We start from the raw sequence: 19034 nt of genomic DNA on the forward strand, positions 1-19034 counted from the left end.
TTTTTTAATGAACCAAAATCCTACCCTTGTTCTCCAATAACGGGGTTAGTCCTAGTTCTGCCCTCTAGAGGAGGACTTGCCAAATGTTTTAAAATTGTATTGTCTGATATGGCACCCACTGTGGTGGCAGTCTACTTTCAAAACGTCACAGCCTTGAGAACCCTGTGGTGCAGAGTCTTACTTGGCAATACATGGCTTGCCGCGAGTCAAAACCAACTCCACAACTGCTTTGGTTTTTGGTTAGTTGGCTAGCAAAACTGAGGAACTGATTTTTTTTTTTTTAAAACTGTAATTAAATTTAAATAGCCACCTGTAGGTAATGCCTACTTTATTATACAGCACAGCTCTAGAACATCATAGAATAAACCTGTTTCCTCTTCAAATTAAAAAAAAAAAAAAAAAACTTAGTTGTCCTTTAGTTTTTCTTTATCTTCTCCAAGTGAAAAATTCCCTTGTTTTTCAATCCACAGCCAGTGAAAAACTGCCACTAATCTTTTTTCCCTGAGAAATGAGGGGTGGTCTTTTCCAAAGGCACTTATTTGCAGTGGTCACACTGTGCATCTAAACGTTCTTTGAGAGTGTATCAAAATGATTTCAACCCAGGTGAATGATTAGAAACAACAGATATTTTCTTAAATTTAATTTTTCATCTTTTGCTTAGACTACTGAAAGAAATTTTGGGGTACTCTTGTACTTTGGAAACCCTGGTGGTGTAGTGGTTAAGTGCTACGACTGCTAACCAAGAGGTCGGCAGTTCAAATCCGCCATGCGCTCCTTGGAAACTCTATGGGGCGGTTCTACTCTGTCTTATAGGGTCGCTATGAGTCGGAATCGACTCGACGGCAGTGGATTTCTTATACTATGGTCTGACCTTTGATATTTAGCTATTTAATATTGTTTCTTTCAAAATAGGCATATTGAGTATCTGCTATATTCCAGGAATTAATCCATGTATTGGGGATGACCCTGAAGAATTGGAGGTTTCTGAAACTGGTGTGGGTCAGGTGGTGAGGTAAAGGCAGCAGGGTTAATAAGGAGTCAATCTTAAATAAGACCTATGTACACATTAATGGAAGAAGAGTAAAGATCTTTAACAGCTCTTCATTTACAAGATCAGGGAGTGATTCTGATTAGGGAGTTGGACATCAAGTTAGGAATTGGGTTTTTAAGTAATAAAGGGATTCTGTAATATTTGAAGTCAAGGACTGCTTTTGTATATTTTCCATGATGCCTAGCACAATTCATGGCAAATATAAGTACTTGGTAGGTTTGTTGAAATGCATTCATTCATTTGATTCATTCATCAGTTCACTCTTACTGTGATGGCGATACAAAGGTGTTTAAGAAATTAATGAGCTTGCAGGGGGGCGGTAATTATGTCCTTTTTATAGAATGGGTTTAGGGCAAAATGTGGATTGGGAATAGGGTATAACTGTCTTCTGTGCATCTTTCTTACCCTGGCTTCCTAATTACCTTTCCTAATCAGTACTACCACTATCATGCTAAGCTTACCCTTGTGAATTCTGTACCTTGAGTTTCAGTCTTTACCTCACTTCCCCTTTTTTTCTTTCTTTGGCCTCATCTCCATCATTTCTTCCTATCTGTTGCCGTATAATGTGTGTGTATAGTTCAAAGCTAAAGTTAACTACACTTTTGGGTAGGGCAGGTTAGAGTAGGAGTGTTCTGCAGAGCTTAGCTTTTAAAGAACCAACCACTAAGTTTGCCAGTTTTGTGTTCTGTAGTTATCCTTGGTAGCAGGCTACTGAACTGGCTACTGAAGCACCACCCTGAATCTTTGGATTTCTCTCATAGTCTCGTGTCAATTCCTTGGTTTTTCTGTAGCCTACAGACTCTTGGGGGCAGGTTTTTCTAGTGGCTTCCTTCCATTTAGAGTTTATGGATTATCTGTCTTCTTTTTTCCTCCATATCTACTGACCCCTCTCTCCCCCACTTTCAGATATGGTGCTCTGTGACATGATTTCGAGTGTTGAGCCACTCATGGAGCAGAAACGTGAGATACCTCTATTAATTTGAAATACCAAAATGAATGACTCGGGTTTCTCACTCAGAGCCATGCGTGCTGGCGTCTACATTTACAAATCCTAAAGATTCGTATATTTTTAAGAACAGCTTCAAGCTCTAGCTCTTTATATCTTCCAAAAACCACGGTTTTTAAAGCTAGCTAGGCTTACTTTGGAAACCCTGGTGACATAGTGGTTAAGTCCTGCGGCTGCACACCAAAAGGTCGGCAGTTCAGATCTACCAGGCGCCCCTTAGAAACTCTATGAGGCAGTTCTAACCTCTCCTATAGGGTCTCTATGAGTCGGAATCAACATGATGGCAACAGGTTTGTTTGTTTTTTTTCTTAAGCCTTACTTTGGAGCCCTGGTGGTAGCAGTGGTTAAGAGCTCAGTTGGTAACCGAATAGACGGCAGTTCAAAATCACACTCCTTGGAAACCCTATGGAGAAGTTCTACTTTGTCCTGCAGGGTCACTGTGGGTCGGAATCGACTGGATAGCAGTGGATTTAGCCTTATTTTGTCCTGAGAAATTTAGTTTTCCCACTGGTGGGGCAGTGAGTATTGGTAGTAAAATAGTAGATTTGTGTATTCCCTTTACATCTTCAAGGTTGCTTTCGGTAACCTACTTTTATTTCCAGTCTTCTAGGCAAATGTGGCCTGGGAGAATTATAAGGGTATGAGAAAGATTTATGTATATAAAATGTAGAAATACATTTTCCTATGTGCTTTTTCTAATAAAATAATAGTCTTTATAGTTTGTTTAAATTTTTCTTAAAAAGCTTATTTTAAATGAATTAAACTTGTTAGACTTTAATGAGGTAATTTGTGGCAATAATCTCTACAAAGGATAAATTGTCAATTAGAAAAATAGATTCTTGTACTTACACAAAGAACACAGATTCTTTTAGTGATTTTCTTGTTTGTATATGTGTTTTAGGAGTGAATGTCCCTGAAATTCCTTGTATCCCAATGCTAAGGCATCTTTATATGAAGTGGGTCAGACTTACTAAGCCACAGCCGTTTAAAGACTTCCTATGTATCAGCTTACGAACTTTCGTCATGAGGAACTGTGCAGGTAATGATACGTAGTTATGGTGGGAAAAAGTTGTGTGTGTGTGTATTTCTTAATTTTATTTATTTTGTGGAATATAGCACATCTTATTTCCATACTCAATTATATTCTGCCCTTTCCTCCTTTAATAACTATTCATGTTAGTTTTATCTCCATGTAAATTTTAAGGTCTTTGATAGACAGGACCATACCTTATCTTTTGTGATCCTCCATAGTATCAGATACATCAGTGGTTATATGGATATTGTTTAAATGATTGAGATATTTAGTTGAATGAAGGATCAAATTTTCAACTTGGCTTTTCCCGTTAGTTGTTTTGAGCTTCAAACTATTGAGACTTCAGAGAATTTACAAAAAAAAAAAGACCAAATAACTTTCCAGTGTTACTGAAAAATCCTTATGCTGAATAGATATGTAACTTAACAGACTAAGGAGACCTGGTGGTACAGTGGTTGAGCACTTGGCTGCTAATCAGAAAGTCAGTGGTTCAAACCCACCAGCCGATTCTCGGGAGAAGGATTGTGGCAGTCTGCTTTCGTAAAGATTTACAGCCTTGGAAACCCTATGGGGACAGTTCTACTCTGTCCTCTAGGGTTGCTATGGGTTGAAATCAACCACATGGCACTGGGTTTAAGTTGGGGTTTTTTTTTTTTGGTTAACAGGCTAACTCAAACACTTCGATTTGTAACAAGAATTATAAATCACAGAAAGCCAACAAGTTGGCTTTCATTTTAAGTCACAGAATTTATAAGTTGCTGGTTTGAAAATGCATCTTTAAGGCAATTTATATTGTTCAATTGAAGATTTTTTTCTTAATTTTTTTAGGTCCCACAAATTCCTTGAAGTACGTCCCTTTAGTGACAGGCTTAGCCTCTGCCCGAAACTTGGAACACTTAGAAATGGTTCGAGTTCCTTTCCTTGGAGGTCTTATCCAACATGTAGTTGAAGACAGTTGGAGATCAGGTATTCATTTCCCCATAGTTATTAAATATTTTAAAAAACAATTAAAAAAAAAATCTGTTAAGCTTTTATTTAGCTTTTCTTGAGTTTTTTTTTTTTTTTTTATAAAAACACTGGCCAGTAATTGTACTTTCTCTGTTGTATTTGATAGTAAGTAACTATGAGCATAGGCATTTCTTAGAGAAATGTTAGCAAGGATTTCTGACACCCGTTGGCAGTAAGAAGCGTTTTATGACTTGGACATTCTTAGGCCTCCAAAAGAACTCAGGTATTAGTAATGGCAATGTCTACTTTTTTTTAGTACTTGATAGCATATAAAATGCTTTTGTGTTTATCACTTGGATGCTGACCTTTCCATCAGATAATAATTTTTAAAAGAAAAAATATTTCACTCTCTAGATCCTTATAGATAATGATATACGATATTCTAAATGTTAAGCATCATCTTCATTGCAACAAAAGTACAGGGAGGTTTAGCTAGATAGTTAAAAACTGAAAATCTAACTTTACCCGTCCAAAATTTAATCAAAAAGCATCAAGTACCATAGCCTTAGTAACAAATGGACATTATTTTTCAATACCATTAAAATATAATGAAGAGTAAACACTATATTTTTTAAAATTTTGTCAATTCTGGTTTAAGCAGACTTGATTACACTGACTCAAGGGTATGGAGCGGGCAGGGACTTCCATATACTGTTGGTGAGAGTGGAAACTGATACAACTGCTTAGGACACAGTTTGGCAGTATCTGCTGACATTGGCCATCCATATATCAGCTGTATTCCTGGCTTTGAACTCAACAGAAATGTAATCATATGTTCACCAGAAGATACGTTCAGGATTGTTGAGAGCAACACTGTTCATAAAAGCCCCAACATGGAAAAAACCTAAATGCTTATCAGCAATAGACTAAGTAATAAAAATGTAGCATATTCATACAATACTATACAGCAGTGAGATAAACAAACTACAGCCACACGCAACAACATGGATGAATCTCAGAATGTTTAGTAAAAGAAGCAAGACAAAATTACTGTGTCATTTTATTTATATAAGTTGAAAACAGGCAGAGTTAATACTCTATGAAAATTTATTGTGGTGTACATTAATAATCTGTTACCTTTTTTCTTTTGTATGCAAATACAAGTTAGATAAACATGCAAAGAGAATCAGTTGAAGGTAAAGTGGTGCTGGTCTTTTTACTTCGAGAGTTTAAATCTTTTGGAGTCATTCTCAGATGTAGCCAGAATGTCTTTTCAGATACTGTCAGAATGGCGGTATTGGTTTTTTTAGGAGATGAATACTAGTTATAATTCATCTTGAGATATTAATTTGAATGGAAAAACAAAACTTAGATTTACTTTTAAACAAATAACCATCTAAAGTGTGTATATGCCTTACTAAAATTGCTTGGAGCAAAAGAAATGATTTTTTTTCTTCTTTTTTTGCTCCTTTTCCTGTTTAATCAGGTGGTTTTAGAAATTTGCACACTATTGTTTTGGGAGCTTGCAAAAACGCTCTTGAAGTAGACCTTGGTTACCTCATTATCACTGCTGCCCGTAGGTATGTTTCTTCTTCACATTGTGTCTTTTGTCTTAGAATTATGTGTTTTTTCTTGTTTTACAAAATATTGGGGAATCTGTGTGGCGTATGTGAAGTTTAATCATGAAATTTATTCAAATTTAAGTAGCATCTGGGTATCATTTAGTGAGTAGCCTTCGTGTCATAACTGGGGACCAATTGAACCCCAGCAATTGCAGACCCAGCAAGCTCTGGAAGGGAGAAAAGCAGTCGGCTATTCTGGGAGCCCCTGAGAGTCCAGCAGAATAGTCACTAAGGCTTCAGTGTCTACAGCCTTCTTAGGAACCATTGTTTCAATCTCTGGATTATTTTCTGAATTGTTTTAGTTTATCAGTAATAATATTTGTAATTCAGAAATTAGCTCTTTAAATCAGCTTTTCCAAAATTCTGACCTTGTAACAGCTTTATACTTTTTACGATATCTGTGTATCACTTTATGCTATATTTTCTCTTTCTTATATATCAAAGGTCTACCTCTTCTTTTACTTGTATATTTTCTTTAAATTGAATTAACTATGTTCTAACTTATTAAAAAACAACTCTTACTTTCTACCAATAGAAGTTGATAAAGAACATAATATGATTATATAGTCCAATATAATTAAGAGAAAGCAAAACAGTATTTCTAAATTTTACCAAGTAGGTATTGTTGTCTACTGTAGAACTATACTCTTTGTTAAGATGAGACATGAATAGCTAGCATTAGAAAATAAATATTAAAGAAATAACAGCACCAGACTCAGATTTTCACTATGACTTAATCTTGATTGAGAAAACACTGGAAAGGAAATAAGATTCTTACCATGTAATTTATTATTTAGTGTAGCTTCAATGTGCTGCTTCAGATGTGCCCACACTTTGCAAAAGACTCCTTTAAAGCAAACATCTCTGACATTTTTTAATAGAAGGAGAGAAAGTCGTTGACATCTGTGAAACTTCAGTGAGATTGTAGACTTCTTTCAGAGCCTGACGTTAAGAGGATCCTTTGATTCTGATGCTTTTCGTTTTACTCTGACATGTATTTCTTTGTTCATAGGTTGCATGAAGTTCGGATCCAGCCCTCTCTAACCAAAGATGGTGTCTTTTCTGCCCTAAAGATGGCAGAGTTGGAGTTCCCCCAGTTTGAAACCCTTCATCTGGGATATGTAGATGAGTTTTTGCTGCAGAGTAAGGCTTATTACTCCATTTTATTTCCTAGAATAGTTCCTAGTAGGAAACTCACTTGACAAACTGAGACCCAAATTGGGATGTGCCTTATTTTCCTGACTGTAAGATAACTTAAAATCTTTGGTGCTCTCACTTCTTGAAAAAGAAACCTTTAAGTTAAAATGTCTGTGATTTTTTTTTTTTCCCTCCATGTTGCCCTCTGATTTTAGCATATTATAGAATATGTAGATACCTGTATTTTTGCCAACAAAAGATCCTTCTCTGCATTTGGTAATGTCTCAGCTTTATGGCCCAAGTTTCTTTCCCATGCTGCTTCATTTTTTTTTCACAGAATGTCATCCTTGGTTCCATTTGTTGAATTTGATCTGCCACACTTCTTGAAGCTTTTGATGGCCCTCTCAGATGAGGTGCCATTCCCTGCCCATGCTCTTCATTTCCATAATAAGCCCGCTGGGGGTTCTGGATTTTCCAGATAGTGTGAGCACATAATGGTCAGTATTCATTTAATGACGATTGCTGTTGGAAGGCTTGTTCACAGCATTTTCTAGAATGGATTTACAGCTAGAAACTCATTCCTTTGGGCTTGAATGCATGTCAATTCATTATTCAATTTTTTTTTCCTTGTGGCATTGGTCAGACATGCAAGGAATTCCTACCACCAGAATGTTTTTTATTGTCCCAAGAATCAGTTGCTTCCCCTTGTAATTTGCAATTAGTCTTTCTTGAGCTATCAGTATCACACCAGATGACTTTTTTTCTTAGATATAATTTGCATTGCAGAATGTAAGAATTCTTTTTTGCCATGGCAGTCCAGGACAACCGACATGACTGTTGACCTTTTCATTTCTAACATATATGTCACAATAATAGTTGTTTTTTTGTTTTGTTTTTTTATATTTTCATTATCGTAGGTCTTATTAATATATAGGTGAAGAATTATTTTAAAAAATCAAATTGTTTTCTAGCCAATTATTTATAGGAATGGCCTTTAATTTTTACAGCTTTGAAAAATATCAGCTTTCCACCAAAGTAATTTTTAAATGCTAACCTAGGATAGTTATTTCATGTAAAACTTATATATTCCAAATTAAGCTTTTGCAGTTTTGATTGAGGTTGCTAACATTTTCTGTTTCTACAATACCTGTGTAGTGACTAAATAGAACTATTAACTTGGTAATTGGTATTCTTTCTATACTCTTGCTTTTGTTTTTCCCAAGTGCTAAAAACTTGGCACATCCTTTTTTGTTTCTTCAGGGTGGCCACGTCTAGGTCCACTGAAGAATTGCCTTTGAGAGTTGTCTCTATAACCAGCTAGCTACTTCCCTATTGTATTTCTGTCTCCTGAACATACATTTTCGACAGCATAAGAAGCACTTTACCTTTTTAACTATTGACTAAAATTGTCTTATATTTTTAACCATAACTTGTTTCGTATCTCTTTGATATTTAGTAGTCTCTAGTTTTTACCTTTTTATAAACCATTCTTCATGTTCACAGTAGTTCGTCCATTTCTAGAAGTGAGGCTTCTCCCGTATATATGCTATCCTGTGTTCCTTCCAGGACTTCGAGGATTCTTTTTTTCTGAATAGTTGCCAGTGGGCCTCTCTAACCAGATCATCTAGAGAGGAATGAAAAGTCACTGCTCATGCCCTTCCGTTTAGTCCCTCCCTTCTCAGTATTTTAGATTTTGAAACATCTCTCTAGAAGGTAAGGGTGATCCCTGATAAAACTTGTCATTTTTTGTTACAAAGGGTCTGGCAAAATAAATAAAAACGACCCTTATCTCCCTCAGAATTTATAGTAAGAGTGACAGTGCCATATTGAGGAAATGGGTGTGCTAAAAAATAGATGCTATGTGTTAGGAATACAGGAAGAGTGACTTGAGATGGGTTCAGATTCTGATGATGTATATGAGAAAAAGCAGTGACCCGGAAATAAGTACTGAGAGAAAAGTTAATCATCCACAGAGATTTATGATCTCAGAATTTCATGGGAAGTTAACAAGGGTGTAAAAACTGATTAGAAACTTTGGAAGCAGTATAGTGTAGTCTTTTAAGTGCTGGGGCTTTGGAGAGAAATGGAATTGAGCATTATTTATCATGTGACTTTGGGTCAGTTAACTTCTTTTAAGTCCATGTTTTCTCATTTGTTAAATGAAGACAAGGCCATTTTCCACTTCTCTTGGATGGTTCTGAGGATTCTGTGAAAAAAGTGATATATACATTTATAACAATCTCTGCTACTTAGGAAGCATTCAATAAGTGGTAGCTTTTGCTTTTAGGTGATCTATGGTCTAAAGAGAAAAAGAACAAAAATGAACTCCAGGTGCTGTCTTTAGGGTTTTGAGAGAGTGTGGCAATCAGGAAGCCCTGAGCGCAGGAACGCTCTCAAAAGGCTGGATGCAAGACATGGGTTTGTCCTGTTAGCTGGAGCTCATAGTCAAGCAGACTGAACCGTCTTGAAGAGTGAGGGGCAGGAAGATGGGAGAAATGACAGGAGGCAAGGTGTGAGTGTGAGTCTCACTGGAATGGTCTAGGCCAGAGCTTCCTCTTTTACTTGCACCATCCCCCTAGTTTGTGACAGGACAGTAGGAACTAAAGCCCAGTGACAGTGAGAGAAGATGTATTTAAGTTAGAGGTCAACTTCCAGGAGATAGGTAGGTATTTACCAGCTATAGTGTCGCTATGAGTTGGAAACGACTCGACGGCACTGGGTTCAGTTTGGTGTTTTTTTACCGTGGGAAACCCTGGTGACGTAGAGGTAAAGTGTTGTGGCTGCTAACCAAAAGTTCGGCAGTTTGAATCCACCAGGTGCTCCTTGGAAACTGTGGGGCAGTTCTACTCTGTCCTGTAGGGTCGCTATGAGTCAGAATCGACTTGATTTGACTCGACGGCAGTGAGTTTGAGTGAGTTTACCATGGGCTCCAAAAATCCATCTGAATTCCTCAAGGTTACCCTTCCCTACACGTGGCCACACCAAACTCCAAAAATTTGATCCTTATATTAAGAGGGACTTGCATTTTTAAGATTTTTTTTTTTCCTTCTTAAAAGGTAAAACTAAAGCCTCACCTTAAGTGTGAACCAATATGATATGTATTCCTCAGTCATGTTTTATGAATTTTTGCTTTTGTGTTTTTTTCTTTTCTAAGCAATTGGAAATAATTTTTTCCTATTAGCTCTTCCTTGACTTTTTATATAAATTTTTATTTTGCAAAAGAAGTGCTACCGTACTTACAGAATAACGAAAAGCCATACCCAAGTCTGAACCTGGTGATGGACAGATTATACAGAGTGATCATACTGAATGCTAAGATAAAGAATCGGTGATGCCCCATAACACTAAAGAATTTGTATTTTTTGAAATTGATCCCTTTTTCTAGGCAGAATGGCTAATGCAGATCTGGTGAAGTATGGCTTGGCTGATGTGGTAGAAAACCCTGGTATCATCACTGATATAGGGATGAAGGCAGTCAATGAGGTTTTTTCCTGTATCAAATATCTGGCAATTTACAATTGCCCCCATCTTCATAACCCATACAATTGGATCTCAGGTACTGTAAACTTAGAAATACAGCTATATTTTATTGATATTGAAATAATGTAAGTGTCTTCGTTTTCTGTGTGTGGTGCTATGATTGCATTCCTAGTGTAAAATGTGAATATTTTATATGGATTGTTAATACACGTTCTGGCAGTCTTTGATAACTAAATTGGAAGTATATTCAATGTATCTTTGAACTCTGTTTTGATATTTGCACTATCCAGGTTATAGCTTCAAGTGCACTGATCTTTATATGTAGTATTTTGGGTCACATAACAATAAGGGTAAAAATTGTTACCTAGCATACTATAGTTGTTTTCACTGAGTTTCATACCAAATGGCACACCTTCTGAAAGAGCAAAGGAGGTATGTATATCTAAAAACTTTAATTAGGTGATATAGTAAACATTAACCTAAGGTAGAATTTTCTATTGACTTGAAAACCTAGACAGTAATTCAGTCCTCCCTTCCACATCCTGTCCCCCCTCTGTAGAAGTGAGACTTTTGCACATGGTGTTTTTCCTTAGAGGTAGAGTTAATTTTTCTCTCTGAGAGGGTAATACTATTTGTGGCTTTAAAGGCTCTTAAATACCTAAATATATAAACTTCAAACAGACTCAGAGCTGGAAGTTTTCACTGGGACATCCAATTTAACCACACAAAGTTCCCTCACTGGCACCTGAAGAATAGTCAGTCTCCTCTGCTGTTTGAGTCACCTCACAGGAATGCCATCTCTCCTCCCAGAGTTGGTCTCCAAGCCCATTTTAGGGCTCTGTGGACTCTGCCGAGATCATTAATTAAAATGGCCCATGTCTCATGTTCCCACCAGAAATTAAATTCTGTCACTGGACCATCTGAATCAAAAAGTTACTGAAAGTATTAACTTTAGGGTACAGCAGACATAGGTCACTTAACAACAACAAAAAAAAAAAACATTTATTGGGTTTTTTGGTTTGTTTGTTTTCTTAAATACAGAAGAGTATAATGAAGAAAACAAAAAAAATGGCCTGTAATCCCATCACGCAGAACTCTTGTTAACACTTAAAAAAAATAAAATAAAAGTAATACATGCACTTGATAAAAAATTTCAAACAGTGCAGAAAGGTACAAAATGAAAAGTCTCCTCATCTCAAAGGTAACCACCATCAGCAGTTTCTTGCATATTCTTTTGGGCAACTTATTATTTATATATTATGGTCTATATGTGTAAAATTTCAAAGTGATTTACATATACAGAAGGATCTTACTGCAGCTTGGTTTTTGCCCTAAATATAGTTGGCAGAGCTTTCCCCATCAGCAGACGTATTTAGCTTGTCTTCATTCTTTTGAAATAGCTGTGCCATGTTCTGTTAAATGCATATACCATACTTTCTTTATCCAGTGTCCTGTTGAACGGACATGTAGGGTGTTAAGTGGATCACATTTAAATCAGGGCTGACTTGATTTCAATTTAATGTTTCCCAGGCCATCTACATAGTTCTCACAGTGGAATTAGGTAAGGAAAACATCGTAGTTCATATTTATCAAGTTTTAAAGACCATGAAATAAGGGGAAAAATTATTTAAAGAATAAGGATTTGAAGAGCTACAGCAGAATTCCTCAGTAATGGGGAAAGTATAATTTCAACTCTCTCCGGCCATGTCGTTTCTTCAACAGACCACTCAAGATGGACTCGATTGGTTGACATCAACCTAGTGCGGTGCCACGCACTGAAGCTGGACTCCTTTGGCCAGTTTATTGAATTGTTACCCAGCCTGGAGTTTATTTCACTGGACCAGATGTTTCGTGAACCACCCAAGGTAAGTCACATTTGAGAGAATTTTTGTTAATTTTGACATTCCAGGAAGAAAACAAAACAACCTAAGTGATCTTTTTTAGTAATTTGCTGTCACGATATTATAATTGGATTATACCACCAGCCTCAGTGAAGGCATAAAAACTGTAACAGTACATGGTTTCTTGTTCTTTAAGTAAGTGTTAAGGGTTCCCAGGGAAGGGAAAGGGAAAAGTAAGTAGAAAGCTGTCTCCAATTCCGTAAGCTGACGATAAGGTAAGGGTAAGAATGGACATGTCAGCTAAAACAAAAATTATTACTTAGAGTAGCTAGTTGGGAGATTAAACATCTGATCAGAAACCCAGAATTTAAACAAGGAATAGGCATTTATTTTGGAAATGTTTTATTTTGCTGCTCTTTTTCTATTCAGTTAGATATGCTGGGAATTCTGAGGTTGCCCAGTTGTATAAAATCTTACTTTAAAACTGCTTAGCAGATATCTAGACTCATGGTAATAGAAATTTAATGCCTCAACTAATTAAGTTCTTAATGGTTACATTTCCACGGTTGAAACAATGTAGTATAGTGGAAGAAGCTCAGGGTTTGAGGTCAGAATATTGAGTTTCAAGTCCCAGCTGTACCACTTACTGGCAGTGTGCTGTTGTTGGCTAAGTCTCTTCCCATTGTGCACCTCAGTTTCCTCATATATAAATCAAGGCTGATAACACTTTATCTTGCTTGAAGTGTCGTGAGCCTTAAATGAGATCCTTTATGTGTATATGAAACCATTTCATAAATATGTAAAGTGCTGTACAAGTGTTAGTTCTTATGTAAAGATGAAAGATATTTTTAAATGAAGTGTAGTATACGAACCCAAATTAATTTAAGCATGTGGTTTGGTCTTGCCTTAGGGCTGTGCTCGAGTTGGTCTGAGTGCAGGCACAGGAATTGGCGTTTCCTCAGCCCTTGTTAGCAACCAAAACTCCAATAATGACAATGATAACAATGCCCAGAACAACAATGCCAACATCCACGACAACAATCACCACCACCCAGATGAGTCAGATGAGGAGAACGACTTCCGGCAAGACCTGCAGCCAGGAGAGCAGCAGTTTGCAGCCGACGGTAACCCAGATCTTTTGTGAGCTCCGATAGAAATGATTTTTACTTTGGATCCCATTTCTTCGACTTTATCCTTCTCCCTTCTCCTAATTCAACTTGTTGCTTTTCACATTGAGGGGAGCTAGTTGACAAGGCAAATGAGGGAGTGGGTGAAATCTCCTTATCTGCTTACTTGTTTCAGTGCCATCCTTGTGATATCTCTTGTCCACAGAATCTGTAAGGGTATTTACAGAATGGGAAGGACTGATAGATATCCTGGGGAGGGTACAATGATAGCCTTAGAGGCTTAACTGAGTCTTAATTTTTAGAATTTAGGTACAGGAGCATCTTTCTTAATAGCTCTCTGACCAGTAGATAGGTACATTTGGCTTGAATGTGGAGACCATTTTTGGATGTTCAAAAACTGAAAGAATGAACCCTAACCATGTACCAGACGCTGTATTGGACACCTTTCACATTTCTTTAATCATTTACTCTACACAACCACCCAGCAAATTAAGCACACAGCTAATAAAGACCTACTGGATTTTGGTTATGTAATTATCTACTCCTTTAATATTTGCCAGACGCCTCCTGTGTGTCAACCCGTATGCTCATAGGTTCTATCTGCCCCACTGTTGTTGAGTGAGGATGGAGGGAGATTGTTTTTTTTATCAAGTGTTCCAGTTGACCTTTATGAACTGGAAAAGGGATCTTTTCTGGCCATCTTTTTGTTGCCCTTTTGCCCACTCTCTTGGACACAATATTAATGAAAAATAGGGTCTGAAGAATCATCTGTAGGTGTTGTCTTCACCTCCTCACCTCACATGTTCTCAGTAGAACTCTCCATTTTGACTCTCAGCAAAGTCACCAGTGACCGTTTTACCAAATCTGTTGATCACTTCTCCACTCTTATTTGATATTGTTGCCCACTTCTGCCTTCTTGAAATACTTTTCTTGGCATCTCTGAAACCATTATCCTGTTTTTTCTCCTGTCTCAGAGGATATGCCTCCCCACTTTCATTTGCTTATTCTACCTTCTTGACTTTTTTGTCCTGAATCTCCTTTTTTCTCCCTAAACATTTTCTCTAGATAAGCTTATTCAGTCTCATGACTTTAGCACCAACTATGTAATAATGAATTCCAAACCTTTATTTCCAGTTTTAACTTTATTCTTTTCGAGGCAATTGCAGTTATATCTAACTTCTTCCTTTTTTCATGGGTCCTCTCAGGCATATCAAACTTACCATGACCAAGTCTTTCCCCTGATACCTTCCCCTCAAATAGAAAAAAACAAAAGTGCAGAGCCAGTGGGGGCAAGGGGTGAAGCAGAAGGAATGAGGTCAAGTACTGTTTCTTTGCCTCGTTGTCCCTAGTGCCGTTGTTCATTGTGCAGATCACAGGCACCATAAAGGTCTCAGCACACAAACCATCCGTGGGAAACATCATAGCTGCAGTGCAGAACTACCTAAATCTTATTAACCTAATTGTGGTTGGAGTTGATGTGCTGGACAGACTGTATGGACTCTCCTGCAAAGTTATGTGGCCATAGGCTTCTCAGTAGAGTGGAGAATGCCTTGCTTTGTGAAATCACGTATTGGTATAGCAAGAACTAAAACATGCGCAAGAACTCTGCATTTGATTCTAGGAGAAAACCACAGAACTTAAATCTATTAAAATTTTATTTACAAATATGGTTTCAGTAGATGAAAACTTGCATACAAGCCAAAATGCTCAGGATCTAGAAAAACCTGTTTTGACTTAGAAGCTGTAATCACCACGAAAGGAGTCAGCATCAGCAGTTACCTAGAAGGACTATTGGCAAGTATGATATCGTCAGATGCTATTAAAGGCTGAAAAGCAAAGAAGTAAGTCATACAGAAATGCCAAGATTGAAGAATTGATGGCTTCAACAAGAAGAAGCATGAGGACATCACAGGCAGTAGCAACATTTGTAGAGAAATGTCATGAAGATTGGTACAAAACATTAGGCTCCACGGACCTCTTATTTGTATTTGTTTATATGTATATATACACATACATATATATCTGTGTATGTAGATATCTATATGTATACATATACACGTACATGCGTATATATACAATCGGACAGATTAACCAGTGAGCAAGGTACTCAAGGGCTTAATTGTGTGTAATTACTAATCTATAGGGCACATTATACAAAGACATTATACATTTCCTTTCCTTTAAAGGAAAGACAATGTATAATTATGAGAGCCATTTGATTTGTATAAACTGGCTTTGCTATAAACTACTGTAATAATTGCATTGTCTCTTATTAAAATAATATATGATTCCAACAGAAGCATTCTATTGTATTATAGAGCCATATTCATTTAGCAACATTTTATAATTTGGTGAAGGAATTACCTTTAAGGAGCCTTGTTGGCACAGTAGTTAAGCCCTGGGCTACTAACAGAATGGTCTGCAGCCCAAACCTTGCAGCTGCTCTGTAGGAGAAAAGATCTGGAGATCTGCTCCCATAAAGCCTAGTAAATCCTATGGGGCAGCTCTGCTCTGTCCTGTAGGGTCACTGTGAATTGAAATTGACTCCATGGCACACAATATCAACGTTATCTTCTTTAGGTCTGTACTTCTAAAAGTCTTATAATTCAGAATGCTTTATTGTGGGCTAGTTTTGTTAACTGAAAATACAAGTTCATTACCCGAATTTTGCAGGACTCTAAAACAGAAGAATAGGTCTTCACATCTTTTAACAATTTACCTTTGCCTAACATAAGATTGCTATGTCAGAATCACAGTTCTTTAATTGTTAACGCATATTGTCAGATTAATGTAATTACTTTTGAAGTAACTAACCACAAAACATAGTTTTACCTATACATCATTTAACTAGTCTTTTTTTTTTCCTAAACCTTAATTTAAAGTATACATCCCAGGTATTCTTTTAATAATATAGTACCATATTGCCTGCCTCCCCCCATTAATCTAAATTACCCACTAGATGAAATTGCGTTGTAGCTTTTAATTATAGCATTGGTTCTCAAATTTGAAAGTGCATCAGAATCACCTGGTCGATTTGGTAAAACAGATTACTGGGTTTTACCCCCCGAGTTTCTGATTTAGTAGGTTTGGGGTGGATGTTTTAATAGTCTTCTACTGGGTCCTCTACTTCCTCTCTTGCCAGCTGAAATTAATTCTTTGAGCACCCAGGGTGGTCTTTTTAAAACATTACTTACATTGATCCCTTACTTAAAACTCTGCCCTCAGTCTTACTATAAAATCTAGTTTCTTCATTTAGGTTATAAGACCCACATGATCTGGGCTGCACTCATCTTGTGCTACTTCTCCGCCTCTTGTTAGAATGACCCTCTCTCCATCTTTGCATGGCTGCCTCCTTGATGCTTAGATCTTGGCTTAAATGTTAACCTCAGAGATGTCTCCCCTTACCACCCTAACGTTAGCAGCCACCAGTTCGTTCTCTATCACATCACCCTCTTATTTTTGTTCATAAGATATTACTGTCTGATGTTTTTCTTACTGTTTTAATTTTTAGATTTTTTTCCCCTCAAACTACATTAAGTGCCACAAGAATAGAGATCTTGAATATTTACCACTGTTTCTTAGCACTTAGAGCAGTGACTCACAAATTGCAGCTGGTGCCTAATAAGTAATTGAATGGATGATTACGAGAAAAGAAGTTTAAAACAACTTTTGGGAGTAAAATATTTCTGCAGGTTATTCTGTCAGCCTAAAAGCAGTTGTTATCAGCTTTGGAAATCCTGTCACATAGATATATGAACGTATGTCTGTTCATGCCATTCCCTGCATAAAAACCTTCTTGTGATTCACCTCTGCCTGTAGGAAACAATTCTAAGCTCTCTAGCAAGGTTTTTCACAATCTGGGACCCAGGCCACTTTTTTAGCCTTATTTTCTCTTTCACATCCTCATTGCAGTACAAACCCTTATCCTTTGATATCACTGGACTGCTCACTTCTCTGAAAAAATGTAATATACTTCCTTGTATGAAAACATGGAATGGTGCCTCATCTCAATGAAACCTTGCCTGTCCCAACAGAAGAATTCGTTGCTCCCTTGTCTACGTTCCTGTTATACTTTTGGACTGTTCTAGCACTTAGCGAGTATATTCTGACCAGTTTCTTTGTGTTAGATATCCCTGCTAGAATGTGTGTGTTCTCTTGGAGAGAGGAGGCTGTAACTTATCATCTATTCATAGTTCCTGTAGTGTAATAGCTCTTGAAATAGACCTCACGTCAAATCTTAGCACTAGGTGTGTAATCTTGGACAAATTACCTCTTGAAGCCTGAATTTCCTTATTGCAAAAATGAGGCAGTAGTAATTCCCTCATTATTACTGCAATGGATAAATAGGATCCTATATGTGAAGCTTTTAGCATAGGGCCTAATATGCACATCAGTTATTAACTGCTGTTCACAGTTGTTCATAAGGATTGAATGAAAGAAGAAAATTGATTGGCTTTTATCATGGAAGGTTTCTAGGAAAGATTCCGTCCTCATTTTGTTCCTAAAAGTAGGTATTTTACTGTAAGAACTGGGCAAGAATTCAGGAGAAGATAGTGAGCAAAAGGAAAAGAAGCAGTTGTATATGGCAAATCCCACTGTCACCATGAAATTTCATATCTCGTGTCGCATATTCCCATTAACACTTTTCTGCATGGTATCTTTTTGGCTTAATCATATTTTGCCTTGGCAGTTTTAATTGTATGAGTTTGTCTTCTCCCCGTAAGTAGATTTCTTTAGTTCTTTCAGGAATAGGATCTTGTTTTCTCCTTTGTAGATGCCTTTATTTCACTCAGATAGTTTATTTCACATCAGATAGTTACTGAGCACCAAGGCATTGGGGATCTAGTGAAGAACAAGGCACCCATAGTCTCTGCTGCCCTCTGGGTTATAGCTTAGCTGGTAAATGTGAAGGATATATTGCTCTTGTCCTGACTCAAATTGAGAGAAGTCAGGGTTGTTTGAGTGCTAAGAAGGTACTGGTTTGAGTATCTTGAATACTGATTTGAGAGATTTGGATTTAATCTTGTAAAAAGCTAGCAAAACCAGGAATTATTTCAAGTCTCCTTGGGAAAGTCACCATTTAAGAAGATAAGTACGTCGACTGCAGCTTGTCAGTCTGAAATGGTTCTTCGAGCTCATCCTCTCAGTAATGTAAGAATAAAATCACATGTTCTCATTCACTGATAGGCACTAATAAGTGAAGACTGATAACAGATAAAGTATGTGAGTGGTATTAAAATGTTAAAAATTTACTTGGTGCATTTGCTCATAACCTTTGCCACACATTAATCAAAAAATGACAACCAAAGCCTCTAGAAAGTAGGAATAGAAAGGTACAGTTTGAGCTTACCTGCCCAGTACATCCTGGTTTAGTTGGCAGAGACTACAGGACTCATTGCATATAAGATGATCACAAAGTTTCCTGATCACTGGCTCTTGCCACCTTCCAGCTAATAGCTTAGAGAAAGACGGAAAAGAGCCTCATCCCTGGTAATATCCCCAGAGATGAATCCAGTGCTTTCTTTTCTCAGCTGTGTGTCTCCCCCTACCTTTCCATGTGACAGCACTGGACTTCTCTCTTCCAAGTAGCCTTTTCCCATCTCTGATTTCCTTTTCTGTAGAGTAGTTGGACACTTCTTGTTAATGTCTCTGCAATGAAGTGTAGTTATATGCTGTTCTTCCAAGCTGGGCCCAGTAATCACTGGCTGGCCAGTCCTCAGAGGTGCCTGCCAGTGTGGTTTTTAACCATTTCCTGGTTTCTACTTTGACTGTGCTTATTTTTGTTTAAG

The 19034-nt window shown here is 37.2% G+C and overlaps 1 protein-coding gene and 1 pseudogene across 4 annotated transcripts in view; both read left to right on the plus strand.

The window, feature by feature from the left end:
- Nucleotides 1–19034, plus strand: part of FBXO38 (F-box protein 38) — a 61702-nt gene that overhangs the window by 22623 nt on the left and 20045 nt on the right. For all 4 annotated transcript variants that reach the window (XM_049874011.1, XM_049874012.1, XM_049874014.1 and 1 more), the window contains 7 exons: nucleotides 2959–3096; nucleotides 3919–4056; nucleotides 5525–5618; nucleotides 6673–6803; nucleotides 10183–10353; nucleotides 12000–12142; nucleotides 13029–13242. In XM_049874011.1, the coding sequence (XP_049729968.1) occupies nucleotides 2959–3096; nucleotides 3919–4056; nucleotides 5525–5618; nucleotides 6673–6803; nucleotides 10183–10353; nucleotides 12000–12142; nucleotides 13029–13242 (1029 nt within the window). The remainder of the gene's footprint in view (nucleotides 1–2958; nucleotides 3097–3918; nucleotides 4057–5524; nucleotides 5619–6672; nucleotides 6804–10182; nucleotides 10354–11999; nucleotides 12143–13028; nucleotides 13243–19034) is intronic.
- Nucleotides 13664–19028, plus strand: LOC126061592 (PRELI domain containing protein 3B-like; annotated as a pseudogene).

Source organism: Elephas maximus, chromosome 2 (genome assembly GCF_024166365.1).
Source record: "Elephas maximus indicus isolate mEleMax1 chromosome 2, mEleMax1 primary haplotype, whole genome shotgun sequence".
Taxonomy (NCBI): domain Eukaryota; kingdom Metazoa; phylum Chordata; class Mammalia; order Proboscidea; family Elephantidae; genus Elephas; species Elephas maximus.